The 12,995-nt window shown below is 36.2% G+C and overlaps 2 protein-coding genes across 7 annotated transcripts; one reads left to right on the top strand and one right to left on the bottom strand.

The window, feature by feature from the left end:
• Positions 1-3,403: 3,403 nt before the first annotated feature.
• LOC117618696 lies at positions 3,404-7,063 on the bottom strand. 4 transcript variants are annotated; one of them, XM_034348379.1, is made up of 4 exons: positions 6,665-7,063; positions 5,769-5,879; positions 5,078-5,345; positions 3,404-4,047 (listed from the first exon to the last, which is right to left on the bottom strand). In XM_034348379.1, the coding sequence occupies exons 2-4, from the start codon at positions 5,838-5,840 to the stop codon at positions 3,899-3,901; spliced, it is 489 nt and encodes a 162-aa protein (XP_034204270.1). In that variant the 5' UTR covers positions 5,841-5,879; positions 6,665-7,063; the 3' UTR covers positions 3,404-3,898. The 4 variants fall into 4 exon arrangements, with proteins under 4 accessions (XP_034204270.1, XP_034204271.1, XP_034204272.1 ...); XM_034348380.1 differs by having other exon boundaries at positions 5,769-5,931; positions 6,665-6,965; XM_034348381.1 differs by having other exon boundaries at positions 5,769-5,867; positions 6,665-6,965.
• On the top strand, positions 7,049-12,552 carry LOC117618695 (3-hydroxyisobutyryl-CoA hydrolase-like protein 1, mitochondrial). Of its 3 annotated transcripts, none has more exons than XM_034348376.1 (14): positions 7,049-7,271; positions 7,355-7,435; positions 7,548-7,616; positions 7,722-7,785; positions 8,012-8,091; positions 8,206-8,289; positions 9,347-9,431; positions 9,966-10,051; positions 10,144-10,265; positions 10,453-10,513; positions 11,501-11,599; positions 11,699-11,800; positions 11,889-11,930; positions 12,168-12,552. In XM_034348376.1, the coding sequence occupies exons 1-14, from the start codon at positions 7,149-7,151 to the stop codon at positions 12,285-12,287; spliced, it is 1,218 nt and encodes a 405-aa protein (XP_034204267.1). In that variant the 5' UTR covers positions 7,049-7,148; the 3' UTR covers positions 12,288-12,552. The 3 variants fall into 3 exon arrangements, with proteins under 3 accessions (XP_034204267.1, XP_034204268.1, XP_034204269.1); XM_034348377.1 differs by having other exon boundaries at positions 7,074-7,271; positions 10,144-10,220; XM_034348378.1 differs by lacking the exon at positions 7,049-7,271 and having other exon boundaries at positions 7,393-7,435; positions 7,727-7,785.
• Positions 12,553-12,995: the final 443 nt, after the last annotated feature.

Raw genomic sequence — 12,995 nt, 5'->3', positions numbered from 1 at the left:
TTTTGCTCCAATAGTTTATATCGAGGCACCAACTCTTATCCTAACCATATAACTGTCAAGTCTTCTGGGCTCAATAAATAGACACCGCAGTAGACGACCTGTGGCAGGTTTAATATTTATGGCATCCTCTATGTGCAGCTTTCGCTGAAAAAAATCTTTCTGCAACTTATCTCCTTACAGTTCATAAGTTACTTTTATAAATAAAAAAATTTTATAACTAATTGTAACTTCTATCCAAATAATCATATCATACACCTTTTTTTTTTTTTTTTTTTTTTCTAATTCAACTAGGTAATAAAGTATTCGTTCATGAGTCACATTTTGTAGCAAAAAAAAAAAAAAAATCCTTGTCGTTCTCTTCTTATGTAAGTCTGAAAGGAAAAACTCCATAAATGGAGGAGGAGGATGTGTCACTGCCCCTCCTCCCTCTCTTCTCTTATCATCTTTTCTTTTTGGGTTAGTGAATAAGTCCATTTGGACCTTTTGAATAAGACGCCTCTTATGGTGATTTCAGATTGAATTTCTCCATCACCTCTTTTCAACTATGTTCACAATCAAATTCTTCTTCCAAAACCTACTCCCTAACACTGATCATATTCTCTTTTAGTTCTACATTGTATTTGACGGAGGTTGCTGCCCTAAAATTTTCAAAGATCAGGTGGGCTCCGGGCAAGTGTAAATATATATATATAAAAGAATTTAATGCTAATTTTAGAAAGTTCACCATAGCCCACTCCATATCAAAAAAATTTAGTTCACTACACACCCTAGAAGCTCATTAAAAGAAAAAAGAAAAAAGAAAAAGAATTCTAGCCCATTAGTATGAAAATTTCTAGTCCCGCCCTTAGTTGCAACCCAAAAGACGAATTTAAAAAGAAACAAAAGTAAAAATGGAACAACTTCAATGTCAAGGAACCATCATTTGTTGTTTGATTAAAGCATGATTCTCTGCCCATGAACCTATTGTTGTTTTTTTGTTTCTTTGTAAGCCTACCTTTGATATACAGTACGTGGGTACGATAATGCAAATTATGAGTATGATAAATTTTTTGTTCTTTTTGTATGCATTTATAAGCCATTATGGGTTTCACCATCATTTTATCATTAAAAAGAAAAAGAAAAAGAAAAGAGTCGATTATCATCAAGATCTCAAATCGTACTATATATCTACCCTTTTGGCAATATTGCTTTTGGTTTTTCTTCGACATAAATAAAGATAAGAGGATTGGGAATCCTGTGCGACCGTGGGTGTGGTTTATCAAATTTTTTGGGTAAAAACCCACTCAAGAATATGCATTCTGATTATTTCACTAAACTGGAAAACTTTGCATCTGCTTGAATCAAATATACATGTTAAAGAGATCCCGAATCTCTATATTTAGCTATCGTGCATATATGAGGAAATTAACTTTCGCGAAATTAACTTTGTTGCTGATACTCGGACTAATTTGGGACACCAATACCAGCATCAACATATCTGAGCGGACTATATACCTCCTTTTGTTCAGTCAGCCATCAGTTGGATTTATAGAGTGGTGGTGTTTTAGGGGCTCCTACCTTGTAGCCTCCTAGTTTTCTTTTGCAGAAGAAAAATATACGTGTTGAATCGAGCTTAATACAAAAATAACCTAGAAATTGCTTAATATCACAAATTTTATTTCCCAACTGAAGTTATATAATTACATTACGTAAAAAATGAGTGATATAAGCTGTAAATTTAGACGATTTAATTTCTCATTCTTGCAGTCGCGAAAATGGTTCAAAATAACCTAATAAGTATTTGCATGTAATTGAGATTTAACTTGTATGTTTTTCTCTATCGAGAAAGAATTAAAATGTGAAAGAAAGGAAAAAATAATTGGAAATTTTGTGTAAAATGAAGTGAAAGAGAAGGTCGCAAGGGTTAAAAAAGCCAAGCGACAGATCAACAGATGATCGTATCTTCATCGTACGATGTATTATTCGGTGGAGGAACTAGTTACTAGTTTGTCCACACGTATCGGTCCACTGCTGCAGCACACACATCTCACTCCCAACACTTAGACTGGAGGCATACTCGCTCCGTGCTCAGGACAGCTGTCTTAACTGATACAAACGTTTGCCTTTGAAAGGCGATGAAATTACAGAAATAGGTCACAGATAGGCACCCGCGGACGAAAGCAGACGAGGAGCGTTGGGTGAGAGTAGCAGATGACCAGAAGAGGCGGAGGCGGAGGCAGAGGCAGAGGCAGTCTGATTGTCCAACGGGGAGGAGGAGGAGGAGAAGAGAGTACACTGTCCACAGACTGGTGGCATTGGTGGTTAAAGGCTGACACACAAGTTGACTCTTCTGTACGGAATGTCTAACTTTACAGGAACTTTTATATTGAATGAATTTATATATATATTTTTTAATAACATAGTAGGCAGAGAGAAGATGAGAATTTTATAGCTCAATTCTTGTAAATTGGTCCTCAATAATTTGTCATGCTACAGTTTGAAGTGTGACATTGACATTAGAGCAAAATATTGGTGTTGCTAACTTTATAGCAAGATTTTAGTTAACTTATGCCCTTGAAGTTCCATCCTCGGGGGATTACTGTCCGATTTAACAAGAACTGTCCCGTGCCCGTCCCATTTGTCCGTTTTAATTGGAATAGTCGTGTCATGTCCAAGCTACGAAATGGGATTGATTTCGGTTATACTTGTTTAGTGTGTGCCACAAAATTACAAGAGGGCGTAGTCTTCCAAACCAACACCCCACGGAACAAGGCAACGCAAGTATGGAGGAAAAGGACCAAACATCTCTCCTGCCCTTCAAATACATCATAGTATAACTTCATCTTCTTCCCTACGCCCTCACCCCCTCCATAGGCTCTGTAGGAGATTAGATAAGTGGCCTGTCTTGCTTCCCACAAATTTTCAAAGCCTAGCTTCATCCTGAATGATTTTGCTTCTTTCTCAAGTAAACCCTCAAAACCAACACTGCTCAGAAAGACTAGGCCAATTCTGAGGAAAGCAATCTAATAACTCTCTCTCTCTCTCTCTCTCTCTCTCTCTCTCTCTCTCTCTCAGCAATTCTTTATTTTTATTTTTATTTATATTATAAACAGAAACAGAAACAGAAACAGACATACACGACAAAAACAGAGCATCCATACTGATTTCTATTTAGTCCAAGTAAAATTATGTTAGACTCCTAAAGTCTCTATCTGAAACCTCCAGCAAGGGGGCATTTGTGGCAGCTAATACTAAACATGACAAGCCCATTACATTTACCTTCACTTCTACTGGCAGCACACATGAAACTTCCACACAGCAGCCAGTGAACATATGAAACAAAATGGTCCTTGAACCCGACACCAATCTTTTTGGGCAAGGGGGCAGCAAACTTGCCACTCAAAGGAAAAACAAAGACAAAACATACAATAGGAAGCACTAGTGTGCAGGGATCCTGCAGAGCCTCTCTTACCATTGATATTTCTAGTGGGGAAATGAGCACTATTATGACTAGTGTGCAAAGATTTAACATCTTACAAGACTCGTGAATCCCTCAACAGATAAACACAATCACTTTCCTATACATTTTCATCGGTACATTTGCATTTTTCCTATTCTGCAAGTGTCAAAACTCAAAATAGCGATGCAACGAGTTCAAACAGCCCTCAACAAGTAGTAACAACATATTAAAGCATGCAACAATTTCTAGCTTTTCCCCTTATAGAGGAAAATGCTGATTTTATGAGAAGTTGTTTGCACAGAGCTACACTGGTGGGAAAATTATCAACACTAGTCTACACAGAGCTATGTTACTAACTTATTAATGCTTGCCAGGGAGATTAATGTTCATTCCTTTATCCTTAGTTGGGAGGGGATGTGAGGTTACAATGGAATTGAATATCAATGCATCAAGCACAACTCACTTTGGTTTGTCTGTCAGGGTTACCAAAGACTTCATCACACCTGGAGACACCTTGTCCGCAAGGACACCTTTTTCTGAAATCAAAAGGGACTTTTCCTTCACAATGCTTTGTAGCTTTCTAGAATCGAAGTCAAGTTGTTCTTGTTCTGGATCCCAAGGACAAAATTAAGTTTCAGAATCAGTTACTGAAAAATAATTAAATTAAAAACAATGTAACTAACACAATATATACATACATATAAGAAAACACAGATGACAACTCATGAATCCTGCGAGTTCATGAGCTATACTCCCAACTTTAGATAGTAATGAGAGATAAAACAGCCATACAGCAACGTTCATCTCAAAACCCAACTGAATTCCTTTATGTATCCATTAACCAGTAGGAACACTATGAGCAATAACCAGTTGGATTGAAAACTTTTCAGCAGGAACAAAGAACCATGCATTCCTAAAAGATTTCTGATGAACGGATCCCTCTCATCTCCATTTCGAATTCTCTAATATAGTCTCGACCACAGCTTTTGTGAGATTAATGGATGTTGCATATCAGGAGATGATATCTTTATAAACATCAATAGCCCTTTTGAATGGAAGGTAATTCTAGAGCTTAAGGAGTTTGGGAGATTCATAAATTGGTCTATCAATTTCTTTATGGATCCTACATAGATTATTTAATCCTTTCTGCTCACAAGGGCTACCAATGGATATCCTAGTTCAGAAAAAATTTCAACTTCTTATTCCTTTATTCGTTTGTTTTGATTCTTTCCTTATACTCTAAACCTTATAAACTACAATAACAAAGGAATTAAAATCTAACTATACCACCTATCCCACCCGATAGCCACCAAGGTTTTATCGTTCAGATATTGTTTGTCAATTTGACCAGTAAAGAATCGTACTCTGAGTACTATATAAGTTACCTAATGAGAGAAATGACGATTTTCTAAAGTTTAAAAAGAAAAAAGAAAAGAAGAAGTTTTGAAATCAAAAGTCCACATCTGATTAATGACAACACCAAATTTCCTAAAGAACTCAACAAAGCCTCTTTAAAATATTTATTGATAAATGGTTAAATCACAATTTTGATATGTCAAATAGTGTACTTACTACTGTTGGTTATGCTCCCAAGTAATTGCATAAAAAGAAAAAGGAAAATGAGGCCTGAAAGAAAACCTGACTCCAAGACGGTGTGGGCAGCATGGAATGGAATCCTTGCAAAGACATCAGTTCCTGGGAACATCATCCAAGTGCGCTCATTTGAGTCATGGTTGCCGCATGTGGGGCATACCTCCTTCACCAAAGGTCTTGATTCAGGCCCCGCAATCTCCTTCATTATCGACTCAAAAGGAGATGGAACACTAGTCTTGGTTGTCCGAGCTATCTTCCTCAGAGATGTAAGTGCTTCTCTATTCCCATTCCTCACCCTGTCATTTTCAACCAGCTGCAATTTCGCCATAACAAACATAATCCCTTCAACGTCTTACTAACAAGACCCAATAAAATACATTAGTTTATAATAATCTTGAATTTGTTCAAAAATAAAGCCACTTAACTGTACTGGGATGGATCAATTAACAAAACCCAATTAAACATATTGGTTATTAAGGAACCAAAAGGGAATTTTCGAATAACTAAGCCAAATAACCATGATGGAATAGATTAATTTGTCTTGCCAGTTATATACAATCTACAGTATCTAAAACATAATCATGTGGTTCCAATCTTTTAAACCAATCAATTTGTTATTGAAACATTATGTACTATCATCTTTGAGTTTAAATTTGTTTGCAAAAAGAAAAAAGAATCTCTGAGCTTAAACTTTCCAACTTCTCAGGTTCTTCTCAAAGAATAAAAACACAAATACCTGGTGTCGGGCTAAAAGGAGATGCTCGGCTTCAGTCTCAAGCTCAATTAAGCTTTGCACGGTCTCATCCATTCTTGAATACTCAATCAGACTACCTACCTAATTGTGCAGCTGAAACATAATTGAAATTAGCTTCAATTTACTAGATGGCTTTGCTTAACTTCTGAATGAAAACCAACCCAAATAGGATAAGAAAATAGAACAGTTAGTCAGAAAAAGAAAATTATAACAAAAATTGTGCCTCAACTTAAAGATTCAGTCATCCCAAGAACAAAGTAATTTCAACACAGCATATCAGCATTTAAAACCCCACCTTCTCACCACGAGCAAAGGTGATAGTACAAAAAGCAAAACAAAACGGTCAAGGAGAAGTATAAGAAAAATCTCATCAATTTCCCTACAAAATTGGATATTTGAAAAAGAACCCATCAGATTTTCTTGCTTAGACAGAACCATGTTCTGAAAGCATAAAAAATAAGAAAACAACAAATAATAGGAAGGAGAAACACAGACAAACGAACGGGTCAACAAAGTTTGAAATCGAAAAGCATCCAAGTGAAAATTACATAGATATATATATATATATGCTGGCTGAGAAATGTGGACAATTCAGTACTCAACAACAATGCAGATTACGCAAACTTATCATTTATCACGTTAATTACACAAACATTTAAACCACAATCACATGCAGAAACCCCTTCAATCCAGAAAACCCAGATAACCTATGCAAATCTATTATCTATGAAACACACAAACTAAGCCTAACCACATAATTAATCACAACAGCAGCAAAATAAGTATAATAATAAAAAATCAAATTGTTTCAAATTTGAAAGTGTGATCATAGACAATTAGTAAAAAAATGGAACAAAAAATCCAAGTTAAAAAATTACCTCGTCCGTTGCAGACTGCAGTTGGTGAGCCTGGTCCACCGTCGACGTCCGAGGGTTTGAGAGATAGACAGAGTCTGAGAGTCTGAGAGACAAGAGATGATAGTTTTGGATTAGGGTTTGAGTTCGAGAAATAGAGACAGACACGATGGAGGCTGAGAAGAGTTAGAGAGAGAGACAGAGTCGATGGCGGTCTGAGATCAGGGATGACACTGAGAGGGTGGCGACGGAATGTCAGAGGCCAGAGCTTAGCGGAGGCGGCGATAGAAAGAAAAGGATTGGGCCTTTAGGGCTTAAAATTTGGGTGGGCTAAATATCAACATAGAATTAGCCCATTATATTCAAAACTCAAATGGGTTATGGAAGAAATAAAGAAAAAAAAAGGGAAAAAAAATCTTTCCGGAATAAGAAAATTGGGTTTATGTTACCAGAAGAGTTCACAGGTTCTACGCGGTAGTGGCTTCAAGTAGAATTTCGAAAGAAAAAAATGCAGAGGTTCAAGTCAGCTTCATTGGTAAGAAACGGCCTTCACAGTTGCCGTTTGCTTAGCCATTGCAGAGGCCTCTGCTCTCTCCCAGACCATGCTCTCAACGATGATCTTGACCACCAAGTGAGCTTTTGTCGATTACCCATTTCTTTATTCTTTCTATTTAAGCTCAGATATGTGAAACGCAAGCTCTCTGAGAGTCTCAGGTATTGGTTGAAGGCAAAGCTTGGTCCAGGACAGCGATTCTCAACAGACCTTCAGCGCTCAATGCTCTCACGACTGCAATGGTGTGTTTTTATCTTTTAAAGCAATCAATTTTCTTATTTTTTTTAGACCCTTAATTCTATTTAAGGTTTCGTTTGGAACCCATTTCTAAGAACTCCCGTAATGAGTATACAGGGGGCTAGATTGCAGAAACTGTACAAAAGCTGGGAAGATAATCCTGATATTGGTTTTATTGTAATGAAGGTGATTGTTTTTCTTGTTCATCAATTTTGGTCCAATGCTTATGCTGATATTGCTTAGTTGCGATTACTCAGGTGGCAGCTGACAAATTGTTTTGAATTTTTGAAGGGCAGTGGCAAGGCATTTTGTGCTGGTGGAGATGTAGTTTATCTTTATCATATGATAAACAAAGGTGGGACTCCCTTCTGATTTGCTATGAAACAATTTTATAAGTTGTAGACATATATTTATGGCTTACATACTTTTATTTGATTTCAAATTTGATGAAGTTAGCATTATGTTGCCAGTTGAAAGGGGTGCAAAGTAGATTTCTCTTTTATGGCTCAGTTGGTTTCTTTTTCTGCTTAATATCAGACAATTGTGTTAACAGTCCTGTAAATTTGCCTTACAATGTGCAGGGAAAATAGAAGAATGTAAACAATTTTTTAGTACACTATATGCATTTATGTATATGGTTGGTACATGTTTGAAGCCACATGTAAGTTCATCATTATTGAGTCATTCTTGGGCGAACAAGCATTTTAGGCTCCTAATCTTGCAGCGCTTCTTAATTTTCTTCTCATTTTTAAGTTCATGATTAATCTCCATGCAGGTGGCTATCTTGAATGGCATTACCATGGGTGGTGGTGCTGGGGTCTCAATACCCGGGACATTCCGCATTGCAACTGATAAAACTGTATGTAACAAGGATACTTGTACACATTACTTTTCTCTATTGTAGATGTTTGTTGGCTTGGTGATTGGTGATTGGTCCATATTCCATTGTTCCTTGTTCTCTTTTTCATGAGGATTCCCATAAACTATTTTGCAAAATCCTCCCACTGTTAATTGTATTACACTCAAGCATTTATAATTTTATATGACTAACTGCTTGTGACTTGAGCATGTTTAAAGGAATAAAACTAGTTCTTAATATATGAAAAGAACTGAAACATTGTCGAGGTGTTTTGGGACTTATGTAATGCAGCAAAAATGTCAAGTTATTTTAGGAAGTCTAACCAGTATAGAATATGTCTTGTGTCCCTTGCCTTTTGAAGAATTTAGCGTACAAGCTACAGATGGGTGTTTCTGGTGAAGTATTAATTATTATCTTTACTAAATAAATAAATGTGTTTCACAGCCTGGTCAGGGGTTTATGCTATAGGGGACTATTTAAGCATCTGATCCCTTTCTCTAACGTCTGTATCTTGTGCACCCACTTTGGCATGACATCTATGTCAGTTTGCATGTGAATCTGGTTTAGACACTTAAAACTAGCTCACCTTTATGTAGTAAAATAGTAAAATGACATACAAAAGGACAAGTGACTTGTGTATCTCATGTGTAATTTCTGCTCCTAACTATGTCGCTCATTTGCTTCCCCTCCAACACCACCCCGCCCCTATGCGGAAGTTGAAACCAACTGAAACTGTGGAAATAATATATTCAGCTGAATCAGTGCAATGCATTGTACTTCCAAAAAGACATCATATATGTTCATATTTCTGCAAATAATTTATGTGGAATCAACCTATCCATTTGGGGAAAAAAGGTTTTGGCTTGCTCTATATTATATTTGAGTATACAATTTTTAACTGTAGCAGTATGATCTTCCTTTATTCACCATAGAGAAAGGAGTCAGACAAGAATTTGATATTACTTCTTCGTCTTTTTTTCAAATGATCAAACTGTTTCCTCTTTACATCGATGTGCTGGTAGAAGCTGCTGTTATAGGGTATCCTTGCAATTTGCAGGTATTTGCTACCCCTGAAACTCTAATTGGTTTCCATCCCGATGCTGGGGCATCCTTTTACCTGTCACATCTACCGGGTCACTTAGGTATGCTTGCTTGGTTTTTCATGCATGTAACTTGGCTTTTAGATTATTCATTTGTAGTACAAGTTCAAAAACAGAAAAGATAAGGTTGCAGATTTTCCTTCTTCCTCCAGACTGATGGAGGATATGTATTTTAAGAAGAGAAATGATGGGAATTATATTAAATGCTGACAATTGCTCAGGAGATTCCCAAAGGGTTTGAAATCCATGCTGCCCTCGTGTGAAAGTGACTCAATTTGTCTTCCTTCTTCTCCTGAAGTTGAGGAAGCATCTGGGAGTTATTTAGGGAAAGAATGATGTTGAGGAGCTGTTAAAATTGGCATCATTTTGCCTCTTCATTTAAGACAACTGTGAAAAAAACAAAATTAATGTGCTTTAGCGTCCATTTTTTTTCTTCTTCTTTCTAATTAACCTTTAAGTTGGCCCCTTTCCATTTTTCTTCCTCATCTTGTATCTAATAGTATTCTTTTGCATGGGAGAGTGTCCACCGTCATTACTTTCCAAATTCAGTTTGCCTATGTCTGGTCTTGTTTGCAGGGGAGTTCGTGGCTCTTACAGGTGAAAGGCTTAATGGATTGGACATGATTGCTTCTGGGCTTGCAACACACTATTTGCATAGTTCAGTTAATTTCAGGACTCTTTCCACATTTTTTAAAGTTTGTTTTCGGTTTATCTTTGTTATATAAACTTTTTGATTTGTTTCCCTTTATCCTAGAGGCTTCCTTTAATTGAAGAAGAACTTGGGAAAATAGTCACTGATGATCCTTCTGTCATTGAAGCTTCTTTAGACAAGTATGTTGAATTTGTCTATCCAGATGAGACAAGTGTGCTTCATAGGTTTGTTTTAATTATAGCAATTAGTTCCAAGGACATTTTATTATATTTACAAATCGTCCTTCTATTCTATATTTTCAGCCAAATTTAAATGTTTATTGTATGAATTTTTCAAACTGTGGTTGTGTGCTCCTTTAATATATATATAACGATTTTAGCTAGCTTATGTATTCATGTCTGGTTTGTGTAGGATTGAATTAGTTGATAAATGTTTCAGCCATGACACGGTTGAGGAAATTATTGATGCCTTGGTAAGCATGTATCAATTTTGACTTACTTCTCTTTAGTTTAGATTTAGATTCATTAAACCAATAAAAAATTCTATCAGATTTTCAGGGGATCATGGTGTTTTAACTTTTTTCAATTTTATTTCTTAAAACTCAAAGGAGTGACACACGAGATATGTATGCAACATGATGGGTTAAAGTAGGAGAGAATTTGAGTGTGAGGTATGTACGATGAGAGTGGATTGGTTGGAAGAATAGGGTATGTGTACTATACTATCCTTAGCATTTAAATTTATTATTAAAATTGTTTTAAATTATAGGTTATATTTGTCTCTCAAAAGAAAAAAAAGAAAGTATATTTGATACTTTCTAAGTAACAATCTTGAAAGAGAGTTCTCTTAATCATGTTGTAGATGATATATTTACTGTACTGAAAATAAAAGAAGTGAAGAAACATAGAAAATAATTGCAGTCATTTTGAGAAAGATTTGTTTGATCTGGGAGGCAAATTACTCACGTGTCAATCTGAGCACCTTTTTTGATGATTTCCTGCATGGAGAAGATTCCAGATGATAAACGAAATCTTCAGGACGTTGTTCCTTTGAAGTATTTAGGGCTATTGTAGTGAAAAACGGTTTGATTGCCACCTTTAAAAGGTTTACTGTAATGCCTTGAGAGGGTGCTGTCAACTTTTTTTTTTGCTTTCTTTAAAGAACTTCCAATGACTGACCGAAACAAATTGCTGATCTGATTCTGCTACACATAACTTCATTACCAATTCTTAGCTACCTCACAAAGTTTTAAAAACTCCTTAAAAAGATTTTCATTTTTCATATTGTAAGCATCTTTTGGTTTTCTTCTGGGCCGCATATTATGATGGGTGGAAGTTCGTTTGGAAGTTATACCTTCCAAGTTCCAGCAATGAGGGGATCTTTGAGGCATCATTGTACTTTATACCTTCTTGCCTCTTGGACAACATCTGATTGTGTGCTTTAAAAAATAAATGTGCAGGAATGGGAGGCAGGTAGAACAAATGACGCATGGTGCACTTCTACTCTAAAGAGACTTAAAGAAGTCTCACCATTGAGCTTGAAGGTTGCCTTGCGATCTGTGAGTAGGCCTGCATGAAACATGTTTGAGATGACTTGGTTTAAATATATTGCATTATATTATAAATATGACCTGGCCCTTCATTATTACTTGGTTCAGATAAGAGAAGGTAGATTTCAGACCCTTGATCAGTGCTTGGTTCGTGAGTACCGAATGTCCCTACAGGGTATCACTAAGCAGGTTTCAAATGACTTTTGCGAGGTACACAGTTCCTAATTTATTTATTTATTTTTCCGATGAAATACTATCATGCTTTTGTGACTAATATCTTGGTTGGTGACATCATTAGGGCGTTCGGGCACGTGTAGTCGAAAAGGACTTTGCACCAAAGGTACCTTCTTTGATCCTTTGAGCCAAGATGGCTTTTGATAATCTAACTGAAAACTCTAGTAATTGAAGAAAGTGGAAACAGGAAAGAGATGAAATACCTGGAAAGGGTATTGCTTCTCTTTTGAATACCAAAATAATGAGTGGCAATATCGCAACCCTTACTTTTTCATCTTTAGATCAATGTCCACATTGTCTGTTCATATAATTTTAACATGCATCTTGTTCTGAAAATATGCAGTGGGATCCTCCAAGTGTTGAAAAAGTGTCCAGTGACATGGTGGATCAATATTTTTCCCCTCTTAGTGAGTTTGAGCCCGACTTAGAGCTACCGACGGAGCTGCGAGAAGCATTCACCTAGTTCACCTGAACACAATATATATTCTCTCTAGTTTTATGATCTTGAAAGCTGGGTTGATTCCAAGCATTTGCCTGAACTAGTATTCTTTCATGTTAGGAACTAATTAATTTTTGGGTTTTCCAGCCCCTTGTTGAAAAGTGGGACGTAGCTTACAAAATAATGTATCCAGTAATAAAATAAAATAGAGTTTCTGGATCCTTTTCTTCTTTTTCTTTGGGGCGTTCTCGCCATGAATTGTTTACATGATTAATATGGTTCTTTTATTTGTCAACTTGTTTTGCCTTAAATAGGCTTTTTCGCTTAATTATATCTAGCCATTCAACTTTCTTTTGGATTGGCTTAACATTCATAATTTAAGTAAGGACACTGCTTCCTCCTTTCTCGGAAAATACTTCCCTCATTCCTCGTAAGTAGGAGCTCCTACATTCCTACCAATAGTAGTGTGACTTATGTGCAGAAAATTTTCTTTTTGTGATTTTGATGAATTATTTTTGCCTATGTGTCAAATTATGATTCACAATGATTCATAGAGTATCTCCTTAGTTTCAATGAGAAAAATTTATATATCACATGCGTGTATATGTCGTATATCATTTATATCTCACTCGTTACGTGAGTCATGACCATGTGTGATTAGAGAGATTTTGGAGAAGAACACATGTATCACTCAAGTTTTTACTTTCTTCGGGATGGATACGAACCATGGCC

This window comes from Prunus dulcis, chromosome 2 (genome assembly GCF_902201215.1).
Source record: "Prunus dulcis chromosome 2, ALMONDv2, whole genome shotgun sequence".
Taxonomy (NCBI): domain Eukaryota; kingdom Viridiplantae; phylum Streptophyta; class Magnoliopsida; order Rosales; family Rosaceae; genus Prunus; species Prunus dulcis.
Note: the sequence above shows the minus strand (reverse complement) of the source record. Positions and strands in the feature narration are given on the sequence as shown.

What these genes read in the sequence shown, in the direction of transcription:
- LOC117618696 (XM_034348379.1), bottom strand. Translation starts at nt 5,840, where the DNA reads ATGGATGAGACCGTGCAAAGCTTAATTGAGCTTGAGACTGAAGCCGAG. An exon ending in TCCTTTTAGCCCGACACCAG is followed by an intron (nt 5,346 to 5,768) that starts GTATTTGTGTTT and finishes GCGAAATTGCAG; the next exon opens with CTGGTTGAAAATGACAGGGT. An exon ending in CCACACCGTCTTGGAGTCAG is followed by an intron (nt 4,048 to 5,077) that starts GTTTTCTTTCAG and finishes CTTGGGATCCAG; the next exon opens with AACAAGAACAACTTGACTTC.
- LOC117618695 (XM_034348376.1), top strand. Translation starts at nt 7,149, where the DNA reads ATGCAGAGGTTCAAGTCAGCTTCATTGGTAAGAAACGGCCTTCACAGT. An exon ending in GTACATGTTTGAAGCCACAT is followed by an intron (nt 8,092 to 8,205) that starts GTAAGTTCATCA and finishes ATCTCCATGCAG; the next exon opens with GTGGCTATCTTGAATGGCAT. An exon ending in CACACTATTTGCATAGTTCA is followed by an intron (nt 10,052 to 10,143) that starts GTTAATTTCAGG and finishes CCTTTATCCTAG; the next exon opens with AGGCTTCCTTTAATTGAAGA.